At 38.0% G+C, this 16,281-nt stretch overlaps 1 protein-coding gene across 1 annotated transcript in view; it reads left to right on the top strand.

The window, feature by feature from the left end:
- ANKMY2 (ankyrin repeat and MYND domain containing 2) overlaps positions 1-16,281 on the top strand; it is a 36,035-nt gene that overhangs the window by 366 nt on the left and 19,388 nt on the right. Inside the window, exons 2-4 of the mRNA XM_080818497.1 lie at positions 5,285-5,349; positions 11,192-11,330; positions 13,196-13,294. Of these exons, the coding sequence (XP_080674623.1) occupies positions 5,285-5,349; positions 11,192-11,330; positions 13,196-13,294 (303 nt within the window). The remainder of the gene's footprint in view (positions 1-5,284; positions 5,350-11,191; positions 11,331-13,195; positions 13,295-16,281) is intronic.

The raw sequence follows: 16,281 nt of genomic DNA, 5'->3' as shown, positions 1-16,281 counted from the left end.
CCCTTCGCCGAGGTTCTGCGAGGTTGGTGGCCTCGCACCAGGAAATAGCATTTCCCTCGGTGGTGTGGGACCGGTTGCGGGGGCGGAGAGGAGGGGAGCAAGAAGCAGTGCTGGGACAAGAGCGGAGGTTGCTGGGGTTCGTCTCCCAAACCAGCTTTGGGAAAGATACACATATGCAGGCCCCAGCTCAGGTTATAATGAGCGACCTCTGCGTGTGGGTCCCACGATGCGCATTCTTCAAAACTCTTAACGTGATTTTGATCACCGTCAGTCTTGGCGACGGTGGCCTCAGGTTCTTCTTAGAAGGGTGTCTAAAGGGTCCTTTCGACTTCCGGAGGCCGAAAGATCTGGATACCATAGTTGTCCCCGCCCCCGCCTGGGGGTGGAGGGAACTCAGAAGGAGAAGGGTTCTTTATAAGGACACAGAACTAGGTCTGTAATTTGCCACATGGAGGGTTCTGCTCCCGGGCGTCCCCGGCTTCTTTCCAGAAGCCCCCCGCCTCCGCAGGAACCCTCAGGGAAGCGAAGAGGTTGGCTAGGCGTCCACAGCCCTCGGCGCACTTAGCACAGCTTGATCTTCTCCCCGCGCTCTTCAGCTCCTTCCCTTCCACTCTCCCAACGCCTGTCCCACTTCCGCCACTTCGGGTGTTGGGCAGGGAAATGTAGGCCGCCGGGACGAGCCAGAAGCCATGTTTCTCCTTCAGTCCCCGAGTGGATGTCCCAGAGGAGTTCCCTGCTGAGTCCTGTAACCTGGCAGGTGCCAAGCGCGTGACTGCGTGGCTTCTCCTGCACAGTCACCGCTCCGGGATGGGCATGGGGAACTGTGGGCAGAGTTAAGGTGGTTGGTTTACGGTCCGGGGTGAGATAGCCACATCTGTCCTGGAATGGCACAGAGGCGTTATCGCAGCATAAGGGCTTCCCAGTTTCCAGTCTTCTTTCTTTTATGCAGTCAGGCTCAAATCTGCACCCCCAGAGAGTAAGGCAGATTTATTCTTCATACTGACAAGGGAAGTCTAAATGTAAAAGAAATAAAGTCGGATTTGAACCCAACAGGTGCTGATGAGCTGAGCCCACTTCATCTGATCTCAACAATTTTAAGACAGTCACAGCTACATTTATCATAAGTCTTCTTTGCCTAGAATTCTGGGACATGGACTTGGTGCTTTTGTTGTTTGTTCTGCACAGTTCTGGCCGAACTTTTTGGCTAGGCAGTCTTTTGTTCTTCCCCTCTCTGGGTAATTTCTCCTTTCCCTCTTTGGTTCTGGGATTCAGTTCAGCAAACATGTGAGCCCCAGCTGTGTGCCAGGTGCTGTGCTGGGAGAAGGAAACAGGATCCACTCAGAATCCACCAGGAATGGACATTCTGCTTTTAAACAGTCCAGAGCTATCAGTTTTTCAAATTATAAACAATTGAGCAGTTTTATAAAGTGGGTTTCTGGAAGAGATGGGGGGGCGGATCCTTGGATATTTTCTTAGGTGTACACCAGATTTTATTTTAAAGATCATATAAAAGAGAATTTATGTCAAGTTTAGTCTGGTTAGTGCTGTGATGTTTCTGGGTCCACACTGTACATCAAGTTGCATTCGTGCTGAGACAGTGTGGTTCACCAATTTCGTTGGTTCAAGCCATGAGAAAATAACTGAGATGGACTCAGTCTGTGATACAGTCTTGTCAAGTGAAGGTCCTTGGGACATCACTGTACTCTCAAAGAAAAATAATGGGAGATGTGAGAAAATTATAACTAGTCAGCCTTTATTGAATGTTGGTATGAGCCAGGCATAATTATTAGCACTTTATATGTGTTGATACATTTCATCTTGATAAGCTAGGAATTATTTTTAAGCAACAGCATGATGAGAGACTACATGGGGTGGTTCACCATGCAGGTCTAATTTGGAATCCTACCACGATCATGTGCTGGTGATGTGGCCTTGGGCAAGTTACTGTCCTGAGCTTCTCCTTGGTACTGACTTCATAACATTGTTGGGAGGATCAAATGAGTTAGTGTCTGTAAAGCATTGAAAGTGCTATTTGTCTTGTCTGTTATTATGGTAATACAGTGATCTCCAATTTATAGACGCAGAAACTGAGGAACTGAGAAGTTAGATAACTTGTCCAGTGTCACACAGGAAATAAGTGGCAAAGCAGAAATCTCATTTGGCTTATAGTGGACTTGAAAACTAATTAAACAGGGGTTCCTGGGTGGCTCAGACAGTTAAGCATCTGCCTTCAGCTCACGTCATGATCCCAGAGTTCTGGGATCAAGTCCCACATCGGGCTCTCTGCTCAGCAGGGAGCCTGCTTCTCCCTCTCCCTCTGCCTGGCAATACGCCTACTTGTGATCTCTTTCTTTCTATCATATAAGTAAGTAAAATCTTAAAAAAAAAAAAATGAAAGAAAACAAACTAAAGAAAAAGTGAAACCGGAACCATAGCTGTCCATACCATATTCACTTCTAGAGACAATTTGACATCAGCAACAATAGTATCATCTGTCAAGTTAAATTCACTTTAATTTTAAATGTTACTGATTTTGTAGTTTTGTGTACATTTGATTTGTGAAATATTTTTTGGTTTAGAGTTGAATGAAGGTCCTAAGCAAAGTTTGTATTTATACTTATAAGAAATATATTTTTTTAAGTAGGTGGATAGAGTTCCTAATTTTTTTCCCCCCATTGATACATTTCTCAACTTTGGGAGCTACTAGATCAGTCAGCACTAGTACTTGGAACTGACAATAAATTTTCATTCAAGTGTGACCTATCACTTTGGCCAATCCAAAATAAACTCAGCATATGACTGAGTATCTCTCTTTGGCCAGTCAGCACCCTTCAGAAGTTAAGTAGACTGTGAGTGAGACTTAACGATTTAGAGAATACTGCACATTGCTCCTGGACACTTTTAGAACAATTTCTTCTTCAGGTGACTTCACGTGATAGATAGCTTACAGATTGTATATTTGTTAGAAATGCCAAGAAGTTCCAGATAAAACTGAGAAGCTCTTACATATATACCATTCATATCATAGTTAATGATGGTATCCATTCGATGACATTTAAGAACAGAAAATTGGAATCACTGAAGCACATCCAGTGGGCTTATATTACATGTACATTGACCCATTCTTCTAAGTTCTGATATTTTTTTTCTTGAGCACTGAGGAAGCACTATTTCAAAATAAATTAAACTTTCCTTAAGGGTATAAACTAGAAGATCTTCCATTACTTGTTTAGTACCTGAAATCTCTGGGATTGTGGACTTAATGAGAAAGTAATGAATTTGCTACTTTTTTTTCATTATTTACATAAAAGGAATTATGAAATGGGCTTGGACAATAAGGTTTATTTTACCAACAAACTGTGGTAAAAAGCACGATAAGTGGTACATATTTTAAGTGTATTCTAAACCTTCTATAATTTTCTAGTGGATGTCATTAAATTAGGAAAATAAAATTAGAAATCATCACAAGTTTTTCTTCTTTGGGTATTTTGCTCATCTGTTTTCCAAAATCTGGAAGCCCAAACAGTTTGAGAAAAAAAATTTCATCCTGGTCCCTGCATTTTAAAAAGTGAACTGGAATTCAGTGGTATATGTGTTCATCCCTCATCTTTATTTACTTATATTGAATTGCTTCCTGACAAGACAGATTTAACTTAAACTGTTGGCCATTGGGCTAAACACTTTGTAGAATTATCCGCCTATTCTCTTGCCTGAGCCCAATGTTTGTGATTGTAATCCCCACCCTCCCGTAACATGGAGCGTGCTTTGACATGCTCACAGTCCCTCTAGTATTCTCCCTTTCCTGCATAAACATCTCCTAATCAGATGGAAAATCACTTCATTCATTTCTCACTGGATAATGGAAATCAGCCAAAGCATCTTCCTGAAGTGAAATTGGGTTGCCAGAGTTTTTGTTATATTTTAATTCCTTTCTAAAGATGTTGGAGAAAGTCTCTGTTGAGAAGGCCAGGGATGGATAATGTTCCATGTAGAACTTGCTCATATGCTTGAGGGCTTTCCCCCATTCATCCTGTAGTCCTTCAGCCAGTGATACTAACCGCCCTCCGAAGGAGTAGAGGGTCAGAAAAATGCACTATTTACACGATAGCTGCTGTCAGAATCCAGGGACTTGTAGATCATTCACTTGACACATTTCCCCAGCAGAGCTATTTCTCTGTCAATCTAGGAGATATTTCTCTGTCCGTTCCCTGTTCATGTGAGGCAACCCGATGACTTGCTTAAGGAGCATGTTAGGGAGAGAGAAGCATGCTAATCTTTATTCTGCATTCCACATTTAACCCGGAAAACTAGCAGAAGTTAGCACATTCTTAAACTGTAATTTTCGGTTGAAGGAGAGAAAAAACCCCCAGTTGTGTGATGCTCCTATTCTTTTATGTCCTTGTGAAGGAGAGGCTTGTATCATTCTTTCTTCCTGAGAACACTCAATTTCATTGTTCTTTTCCCCATCAAACCAGAAATTTTATGGCAGAACTAGTAGCTGACTATTATTAACGATGATAATAGCAACATTCTCTCTTACAACTACTTGCTTATGTCAGTATGCCTCACAGAAGACTGGAAAAATTTGACAGTTGTGGCCCAATTATAGCTTATTTCCAAATTTACAAAGGGCCAACCTTCAGGTTTATGTTAGAGGACGTTCAGTATGACAGTCTGAGTACTGACCGTAGGCACTTTTCTATGGAACCGGGCTACAAAGAAATGTTTATCTAAGCATTTCTAAACCAAGAATTCTATTATAAGTATGCTGCCATCAAGTCACAGTTCCTGGTGATGACAGAGTATAGAAATCCTGACTGTATTTTGAACTGCAATTATTACATGGACTGGAATTTAAGCTTTAGGCTGCAGGTTGGACTAGATGCCCTTTAAGATTTCAGTAGTAAGAGTCTCATGTTTTGTGGTTATTGTATCATTGCCAAAAGGAAAATATGGGCCAATTTAATATACTCTAAGGTCAGTGGAAGTAAAAACAAGATGGAGCTATTTTAGTTTCTATAAATCTGTTCTTCTGTCTAATTACTCAGTGGAAAAAATGCTGTCATGTTGATGCTTTATTTCTTAACGGTCTAACCAGACTAGTTTTAGTTTTACATATAACCTTTAACATTTGTTTTTGTGATGTTAGATTTTTTTCTGTTGTAATGATAACCTTATTTTGCATTTCCTTCCTTCTTTCCTTCTTTTCTTCCTTCCTCCCTCCTTCCCTCCCTCCCTCCCTCCCTCCTTCCCTTCCTTCCTTCCTAATTTTTCTTTTTTAAAGGTACGGTCCAAGAAGCTGGAACACTATTAGCTAGCAAGAATGTCCGTGTCAACTGTTTGGATGAGGTAAGATTTAAAAAGTTGAATAAAATGCTTTACTTTTTATAAGGGTGGATAATACCTAAAATGTAATACTTACAGTTGTTTTCTAGCATTTGTGCTTAAGTTATAGTAATCTCTAAGCCAAAGGTGAGCAGACAGGTTACAAAGACAAATAAACATGTAAAAACATGTTTAATTTTATTAGTCAAATCAGTCCAAATTAAACCACATCATATCATTTCTTATAAAGAGTGAGAAACACTGGACTTCTCTGTACTAATGAATTAGGTGTAAATGGGCATCACACACTGGAGAAAATTTTAGAATATGTGTCATTTTTAAATATGCATACTTTTGATACAGCAGTTCTACTTCTAGGGTAAAGCTAACCAAACCTAAACTCAACTTCCTAGAATAATTGCTCTTCAAAATAACTTTCTGCATTGATGGTGGTGTCTTTCCTGGCTGGTCCGCTATCGGCCATTAACCACGTGTGGCTAGTGTCTTCTTTATTTTATAGTGTGTCTCTAGCGCTAGAAAGTTAGCTGAACATCATTTGCTCATGCAAAAGAGGAAGGGGTTTTACTGACCCTCTACTCAGAAATAGGTACCAAAATTAACATCAGACAAAATAAAGTTTAAAGCAAAAAATAAAAAAAAAAATTTAAAAAATGACTTTCTCATAGATTAAATTAATAATTAATAACCTACCAAGAATATTGTAGCTTTAAGCCTTCACTTATAAGCTTATAAGCTTTGAAGTACATAAAGAAAAAGAGAATTCAAAGGAGAAATTTGTAAGACCACAGTAACGCCTTTAAGAAACCACCAGATTAAGTAGCAAAAAAGTAATTTAGGGAACAGAAAATTTGGGTAACTAATTGACAGTCAATGCACTGTGTGTCACATGGACAAACATAGCACATTGTCTTTTACATGGAACACTGATTAAAAATTAGTCTATGTATTATACTGTTTTATAAAGGCAATTTTAGCTAATTTCAAAGAAATTTACCTAATACAGTAGAGTACACTGAAAATACATAAAAATATGATCCAAATAATAAAACAACCTGAAATTTTTATTTTAATTCTAAGTAATTCTTGGGTTAACGGACTAGAGGTAGAAATTGTCTGGTATTTAGAACTGAAAGCAACACTTATCAAAAGTTCCTGTTTATCAAAAGCTGGATTATATGGCCAAAGTGATAGAGGAAATTTTGCAGCACTTGTTATTATACTTTCAATCTGTGTGGTGTTGTGAGCTTTTAACTCGAAATTTTTAATAAAGCTTAGGCTATACTCAGAGAGCAAAGGAAATGAACCAGTGAACATGAACGTTTGAAAAAGCCATCAGGCACAAGCAACAAAAGGAAAACTGAAAACTAAAATTTTTATGCTTCACAGTATGCCATGAAAAAAGTGAAAAGATAATCCACAGATTGGTTTTACAGATCATATCTGATAAGGGACTTATAACTGGAAGCTATTACAAACTTCTACAACTCAATAATAAAAAAAGACAAATAACACATTAAAAAATGGGCAAAGGTTCTGACTAGATACTGCTCCAAAAAGATATTCAGATGACCAATATGCACATGAAAAAGTGCTGAATATTAGCTACGAGGGAACTGCAGTGAGGTACCACCTCACACTCCCTGGGATGGCTATAAAGACAATGAAAAGCAAATGGAAAAATGCTCAATATTAGCTGCCCTCAACACTCAGCGGGGTGCCTGCCTCTCTCTCCTTCTCCCTCTCCCTGTGCCTGCTACTCCGCCTGCTTGTTCTCTCTGTCTCTCTCTCTCTCTCTCTCTCTGTGTCAAATAAATAAATAAAATTCAAAACAAAACAAAAAAACCTTAGAAGAATGGAGATCAAGCCAAGGAGATTCCTGGAGATCCTGGGGACAGTTTTGGTTTCCTTGATATTCCTTGAAGGCAATACTTCTCTCACCCAGAGTTTCCCACTTGCATTCTCTTTCCCTGGAGGATTCTTCCACTGGTCATTTAAATCCTTTGTGTAGCCACTCCCTTTAGGAAAGGATTTGTCCAAAAGCCACCTGCCTAGAGAGACATTTCTTTCTTTTTTTTTTTTTTAATATTTTATTTATTTATTTGATAGGCAGAGATCACAAGTAGGCAGAGAGGCAGGCAGATAGAGAGGAGGAAGCAGGCTCCCCGCCGAGCAGAGAGCCCGACTCGGGGCTCGATCCCAGGACCCTGAGATCATGACCTGAGCCGAAGGCAGAGGCTTTAACCCACTGAGCCACCCAGGTGCCCCTAGAGGGACATTTCTTAACTATCCTTTTTCAACGAATAATCTCTTCTTGCTCTCTGCCATTCTGTTTCCCTCTTATTCGATGTTCTTTATCTAGAGCACTTGTACCACCTGCCCTGTCTCCTCAACTAAAATTTAAATGTCAGGGACTTAGCCTGGAGGGGCATGGAATTAGTTCATTGCTACCCACAGTGCATAAACCTGTGTTGGACATGTATTCGGCACTCAGGAAATATTTGCTGAATGAATGAAAGCTTTAGGTAATGATAGAGAATTGTAACATATTAGGCTAATCTTGATAAATTCTTTGATTTAAGAATCATGGGAGGGAAGCTTCAGTTCTTTTTAGGGTCATTACTATCTAAAGAATTTTAGCTGCTTGTTTTTCACGCAGTTCAGTTAAGCAGACTTCTTCCCAAGTTGCCTTTGGGAAATGACAAGAAAGTGGAGAATTTTACTCTTGATGCTTCAGTGATTCGAAGATGCCGTAGATTATAAGACTCATCCAGATTTCAGAAATAGTAAAAAAAGGAAGGGGGAGGAGATTGGTGATAATTTGTAAGATTCTAGTATTCGTGAAGTACAACTCAATTTCAGAGATGTTAAAATATAACTGATGAATTACATGTAACACTATGACAACATTTTATGAAACCTTATTTCTGCTTTCGCGATTTGAGTTGGGATGGACATTAGGTATTATTTTTTTCTAACTGATAATAGCTTGTTCCATTTTTATAACTAGAAGATGACATTTTCAATTTAATTTATTTTGAACATGGGCATATTCGCTTCTATATCTAGCAGATTGATAGTATTTTTAATTATCCAATTCCTTTTCTTGATATTTTATACTGGAATACATAAAAATACTAGAAAGACTAGAAAATTTGTGGGATGGTAGCTGCTTTATATCTGTTTGGAACATCAAAATTTATTAATGTCACTTCCTTTTTTTCTTTGCCCATTGAGAGGTTTCCATAAATAACAGTCTGTACTATAACTCAGATAATGCATAGTAAAAATTATATTCAAAATTTGTAATTCTTTTTGTTCTTATGATTCAAAATTGAACTAAGAAAGTGTATGAGATATCCACTTACTTGGAAAGCTTCTATACATTTCATAATACACATTTTGTTGTATACCTGAAATGAATACAACATTGTATGTCAATTATACTTCAGTAAAAAAAAAGAAAAGAAAAGCTTAATATAAATTATCAATTAACACATGTTTGGCTTCTGGGATCAACCAGCCCAGCACTGACACCTGATATAGGAAAAACATACACTACTTTATAGACATGACAAAGATAACAAGTTCAGAGATTGCACAGAAAATTATATGATTGGGTTTGCACATTGCCCTTTTAAAAAGCTCTCATGGATTGCCTCTGAAAAACCAGTCCCTGTTAAGACTGCTGGTAAATAAGAAAGAGCAAAAAGAAAGAGAATTTAAGGAAAAAAAAAAAAAAAGAGGAAACAGGATCAGGAACCAAGAAGGCAGGCAGATTAAATGGACAGAAGTGATCAACACAGAGGACAGTTAAAATACAAGCAGACATAAACAGGTGAGGACACTTTGCAATGTAACCTCCCCAAATTTTGCACATCTTCTTTGTTCTTAAGCATCTTTTCTCATTGTGTTGAATGCTACTTTAGATTTTTTTTATATATAGGACAGTATATATATGTCCTATATTATATTTATGTGTCCTATATTATGTCCTATATAATATATGTCCTATACTATATATAGGACAGTATTATAGTGTCAGGCTTATTCATTCAGTCTTTCCTTGTAGGATGGGGTTGCTGTGTGATTGACTACCCATCTGCCTGTACTGTGTCCTTCCCCACTTCACAGGGTACATGCGAGCTTCTTATGTCCAAGTTATAGCATCCTTTGGGGGCTATCACCCTAGTCATATTCTGAAGACATTTTTGCCTCATTCAAAAGGTAATAACCATATAGTTCATTCCCACTTCCTCAAATCTGTGTGTGTGTGTAACGAGATCCTGATTATCCGCACCTTCCTGAGCCACTCCCAACCTTGAAATACCTCATTCTTGTAGATACTCCCAACAAAGGAAGTCTTAACATTCTAATCTTATCAATGTTTTTTTGCTCTCAAGAAACAATGACAACTCCTACTGAGATGTCTTCTGGAGAGCCTCTTGAAAGGTCCCAGCCTTCCTATAATTCTCGCATCAGTAACCCTTCAAGAATATTGGTTGGGGCGCCTGGATGACTCAGTCAGTTAAGTGTCTGCCTTCTGCTCAGGTCATGATACCAGAGTCCTCGTATTGGGGCTTCAGGCTCCATGCTCTGCCTGGAGTCTGCTTCTCCCTCTGCCTGCTGCTCCCCCTGCTTGTGTTCTCTCTTTCTCTCTCTCTCTGACAAATAAGTAAAATCTCAAAAAAAAAAAAAAATTGTTAGCTTCTGTTCATAATAAATGTGTGGGATCATAAAGAATAATTCAAAGTATGTTAGTATTCAGAGGTTTAAGAGATCATTTTGAAGAGGTTTTTATCAAAAACAGCTTTGAAATGCCAGCATTTATAGCTTATCCTGGTTTACTTGAGAACAACTTGTTCATTTATCTACCAAATAGTGTCAGATTCCCAGAACAAATAAAGCTGGATGTTTCACTGGATATGCACAAAGCATATCGAGACTAAACAGTGGAGTGTAAATACTACCAACCATTTCTCGGTATTTATACATTCAGTCATGTATGTGATCAAATCATACATATTCAAAATGTACATGTGGTTTGGGAATCATTATTTTTAAAATGATACCATGGAAATAGACATTTGCTGCATCTTGTTTTTCTCATTGTCAGTAATTCATGGAAATCTCTCCAGTTCTCTAGATACAGATGCGTTCCTGTCAGTAGCTTCATGGCATTCCATGTTGTGGATATAACATACTTCATTCAGCTTTCTCTTTGATAGACATTCTAATTGTTTTGAGTTTGTTTATTTGTTTTTTAAAATATTTCTGCATTTGGGCGCCTGGGTGGCTCAGTGGGTTAAGCTTATGCCTTCGGCTTGGGTCATGGTCTCAGGGTCCTGGGATCAAGGCCCACATCAGGCTCTCTGCTCGCTGGGGAGCCTGCTTCCCCCTCTCTCTCTGCCTGCCTCTCTGCCTACTTGTGATCTCTCTCTCTCTGTCAAATAAATAAATAAAATCTTAAAAAAAAAATTTCTGCATTCGTATTTGTTGGTTCATTTGTTTTCCCAAGGAACTAAGTGTGTGTGATAGAGATGAGAGCCCAGATGATCTAGGTTTGGTACCTGCCTGGCCATTTTACTGCTTATGTGGGGGTGAGCAAGTCTTCTCTGAATCTGTTTGCTAAACTATTAGAAAAAAAAAAAATTAGATAACAAAACCATCATTTTTCCTCTGCAGTTTATGGAAGAGCCAAGTGAGGAAATCAACATAAAGTACTTTACAAATTATAAAGATGAATTTATTAATTCATGTTTCTTTTATGTTTTGAATAATTGCAGGAATTGTTCATAGGGGAAGAGGTAAATAAGTAAAATTAATACTTTTTTCCTTTCTGTTGAAGAATGGAATGACTCCTCTAATGCATGCTGCCTATAAAGGGAAACTTGATATGTGCAAATTACTTTTACGACACGGAGCTGATGTAAATTGTCATCAACACGAGCACGGATACACAGCCCTGATGTTTGCTGCACTTTCTGGTGAAGTTTTGGCGTTTATTTTTAATATATTACTATTAGTCATCCCTACAAATTTGTTATAAGTACATACATACTTTTAAATTAAACGCTTTTTCATTATAGTAATTTTAAGATCGGTTCTTATAGAAAAGGTAGGAATTGGTTTTTGAAGTTATAACGTATGAAACAGTTAATTTGGTAATATGTTTCTTTACTTATTTAAATCACTTAATTGTACTGATGGTCTATTTTGTGTAGAGTTAAGGAGTTGGATCGTTTTTCTTCCAGGTTAGTTCTGTTGATGTTCTGTATCTTTGTATTGTGAAGAAATCTGAGAACTTTGTTTTCTCTTGAGAAAATAGCTGCTATGATAGAGTTGTCTCTCTCTTTCACTGACATTTACGTACTGAATTCTGCTGATCCAATTAGAAATGAACTCTTATTCATGTTGCTTATGTTTTGTGAATAAAGACAACTAGGAAACATTTAAAATTAAGTGGAGTTATCTATAGTTGTAGTTTTTTTTTTAACTTTTTTTAAGAAACTGAGGATGTAATATGATATTCTCACACTTGAAAGGCAGTAATCTGTATTTTGATAAGCCTGGAACAGGAAAGCATGGGAGTGCTTAGATGGGCTAGCTACGTAACGCGTATTAATGAGGCCATTTGCTATGAGCAATGGGCATTGTACGTAAGTGATGATTCACTGAATTCTACACCCAAAACTAACATTATACTGTATATCAATTAGCTGGAATTTAAATAAAAACTTGGGGAGAAAGCATTTCTAAATATGATACATAAAATATATAATTAAAATAGGACAACATTGACCAATTTGATTATACATAATTTTAACATTTCCAAATATAGAATATACCATATATGGAGTAAAATACAAATGCAAAACTAAGGAAAATATTTATTACATATCTTTAAGGGTCATATCAGTATATATCAGGAGTTCTCATAAATAATTTAGAAACAAGTGCTGCAATACAGAATTGGACCAAAATTGAACAGAAAACAAAAGAAATAGAACTGGTTCATGAGGATATGAAACACTTTCACCAATAAACAAAGAAATGCAGATTACAAGAATAAATGATCATTTGTCAGTTACCATATTGGCAGAAGTCAAGAAGAGAGCTAATGTCCAGCATTGGTGTAGGGATTTCTCTGAACCATTTTGGGATATGCGTATCAAACCAACCTTGCTGGAAGTCAGCCTGGCAAAATGCATCTAAAATATGCATAACTTTGATTCTTGCAGTGTTTTCCAGGAACTGTTCTAAGGAAATCATAGTTCAAACTTGCTAAAATGAATGGAAAATGCTGGTCACTGAGTATAATTTATAATAGCAAGTATCTGTGATGATTACATTAGTGATAGAATGCAAATAGAATAAAGGCAAATGGATGTTTAGAGAGAAGAGTATAGAAAGATAGACCATCACCTGTTAAAACATTATTCCAGGGCCTATAGGGGTGAGGGTTGGGATGGGTTGGTAGATACTAAGTGGAAACGTGTTTTCATTTTCTCTGTCTTTATTGTTGATATTTTTCATTTTGACTTTCTACTAAGAATTATCTGTCAGAAAAATATATTTTGTTTTGTTAGAAAAAAGTGATAATTCCTAATTCCATACCATTTTTGTATTGCCTGAAGGCATTTTGCACAAAATGAGGTTAATTTCTATGTAGATTTTTGTGTCATTTTCCCACTTCCTATAGTTACAGTTCACAGTTTAGGAAAGAAAATGAAAATATTCACAAGACAGAAACCTAAAATTAAATGGGGGCAAAGGGTCCAGATAAATTAGAAGGAGACATTTGAATTGTGCGTCCCTTAGTATTAACCGACAGGTTCCTTTTTAACCTCAGGTAACAAAGACATCACATGGGTAATGTTGGAAGCCGGAGCGGAGACAGATGTCGTCAACTCTGTGGGGAGAACTGCAGCTCAAATGGCAGCCTTTGTGGGTGAGTTTTTACGGCGGTTTTAAATTGAAGCTTTATCTAAAATGTCCTCCATGAAAAAATATCACTCTGCTTCTCAGAATACAAACAGTGTCGTGTGTGTTTATGTATTTTTTATTTTCTTAAAGATTTTATTTATTTATTTGTCAGAGAGAGAGAGAGAGCGAGCGAGTGAGGGAGCACTCAAGCAGGGGGAGGGGCAGACAGACGGAAAAGCAGGTTCCGTGATGAGCAGGGAGCCCGATGCGGGTCTTCATCCTGGGACCCTGAGATCATGACCTGAGCTGAAGGCAGATACTGAGCTGACTGAACCACCCAGGCATCCCTGTCATGTTTATTTTTAAAAATGCAAAATGTATACAGTTTACTAGGTTTTGTCTAACTTAGTGAACTATCTAGGAACACTGTGGAGATAACAAGGCTGTTTTGAATTTCTACTTTGTGAGATACCAAGAATAGTGGGGCCATTTGGGTTTGTACTTAAATGCTTTGAATGAATATATTTTATTTCTCTAAGGGAACTAGTTTACCCTAAAATCAAGAACATGAACTCTAAAGTCAATAATCGTCAGTTGAAATTCTGGCAGTACCACTCAGTACCAGGTTACTTAATCATTCTGACCTTCAGTTTCCTCATTGTAACTTGGTTCATGGTTACTGAAAGGACTAAGTGAAATATTGATGTAGGGAGCTTTACAGGTAGCATGAAAGAGATGCCATCAGTCACCGTTGCTAATAAAAATGTCAACAATGCAATTTCTTCCTAGAAAGGAACATTAATAATAATATAATATATAGCTGCCTCATTATCAAACTCATCAAGTACAGACATTTATTGTATCTGCCCAGTATTTCCTGGTGTATCAGTCCTGTTCCAGGACATAATAGGAAGGGTTTGGAAGAGAATGGGGTACATATTCGGTCACTGGTATTTTGGTCCCACTGATTTGGCAGTTGAGAAGAGTCCAGAGATGAACAAGCAAATATATAGACATCTGATTTATTGGGAATGCAGCCGGTGGCCTTTTTGGGACTAATAATTCATTAAACAAATACTTAATGTTCATAGTCTAGATACCAAGCATCACTCTAGATGCTACCAAGCATCCCTCTAGTGGTGAGGAAGACAGAGGCTCTTCAATGCTGTCCCGGCAGTGAGAGGCTAACAGCAAAGACAAGCATAGTGGAAATATACTTCATGGGACATCTTAAGGGTTTCATAGAAATATATCAGAGAGAGGGATCTTTTATCCTGCCCCAAGGTTTCAAGAGAAATTACATTTAAGATGAAATATAGTGGGAATTAGTCTGTTAGTCTGGTATAGGAGGCAGTGACTGTGTATTTTGCCAGAAGTTGTTATTGTCTCAAAACCACGAATAGTAGCTACCAGTGATTAAGTCAGATAGTCACTGCATCACTCTGTGACAGCTCTGTCAGAGCAGATATTCTCATTTTACCTCAATTTCAGGAGGATTTGAGAAAAACGTGGCCTTGCATTGTAAACTTCAGAGAATTAGTATTTATCTCCTACCGTTAGGGGCTCCCTGGTTCCCCCCAACTCACCTCTCAGTTAATGTTGAGGCTGTCAGTATAAGGGGAAAATAAGATTAATCTAGGATAATCTTGATTCTCATATTTTAATTCATGTCTGCTGCTAAATCATGACAAGATCACAGGCAAATCCCTTCCCTCCACAGATCTCCTGTTTTCTGATCTGTGCCATGAGGCCCAGCAGTTAGATCATAGGAAGTTCTGCTGAACTCTACAGGTTTTCATTTATGTCCACAGTGTAGGAAAACAGAGGTCAGACAGAGATTTGGTAACTTTCCTCAGTTCACAGGGCTAGAAGTGGAGGAGCCTATTCTTTGAAAAATTAATACAGTGTTCTTTTCCTTAACACTACTGTACCCATAAAAATCTAAGGTAGAAATTGTCCACCATCCCATCCTAAAATAAGAGAAACAAGAGTGATATTTTCATTCCATTTTAATCTATATGAGTGACTTCGTAGACAAAAATTAAACCCTTTTAGTCAACATTATATTTTCCATTATGGTCAGTCTTTTTAAAAAGTCATTGTCCCCTTTTATAGCCTGCGAGCAGAAAGTTTTATATAAATATGGGCACACGTGTGCAAGATCATTATCTTTTTAAAAACGATTTTTATCTTTTAAAAAATATTTATCATACAAAGATATTCCTTGTGACTTGCTTCCTTCCCTGACCGGTATGCCATGGAAGTCCCTCTCATCTCAGTAGGTCTAAATTCAGTTCCTCCAACAGGTACCTAATATTCCATGATACAGGCACTCACAGTTCATTTAGCTGTCCCCATGAATAAATTTTACAGGTTTTTTAAAAGATTTTATTTATTTATTGAAGAGCGCACGCATGAGTGTTGGGGGGGGGTGGCAAAGGAGCAGAGGGAGAAGGACACAGACCCCACTTGGGGTCAATCCCATGACCCCAAGACCATAACCTGAGCCAAAATCGAGAGCTCGATGCCCAACTGACTGAGCCACCCACCCACCCACCCACATGCCCCTGTTGCACAATTTTTAAAAATCACTATAAATAGTATAATGATCCTTGATCTTACATTTTTACATGGTACTGCTTTAATACGTGTAAAACATATTCTCAGAAGTTAAATGGCTGAGATACAGCGTCTGTATTTTTAATTTTAGTCTAAGTCTAGATTGCTTTCCACAAGGGCATAGAAATTCACACTCCTGTGAAAATCTTCTTCAGCCCTGGGTGCTTTCACTCTTCTGTTTTTGCCAATCTGGTAGTTGACAAGATGGTATATTGTGAATTTGCTTTTCCCTCATTATTCATGAAATTCAGCTGCTTCTGTTGTTGCTCATCTATATTTTCCTTTTCTGTGGATGACTACTCATACTCATTATGTATTTTTCCTTTGGGTTGTCTTTTCTTACTGCTTTGAGGAGCTTTATGTATATTATGGATGCTGACATTTTGTCTATCA

The sequence above is a fragment of the Martes martes genome (assembly GCF_963455335.1).
Source record: "Martes martes genome assembly, chromosome: 11".
NCBI lineage: Eukaryota > Metazoa > Chordata > Mammalia > Carnivora > Mustelidae > Martes > Martes martes.
The sequence above is the reverse complement of the archived record's forward strand: the minus strand, read 5'-3'. Positions and strand labels throughout refer to the sequence as shown.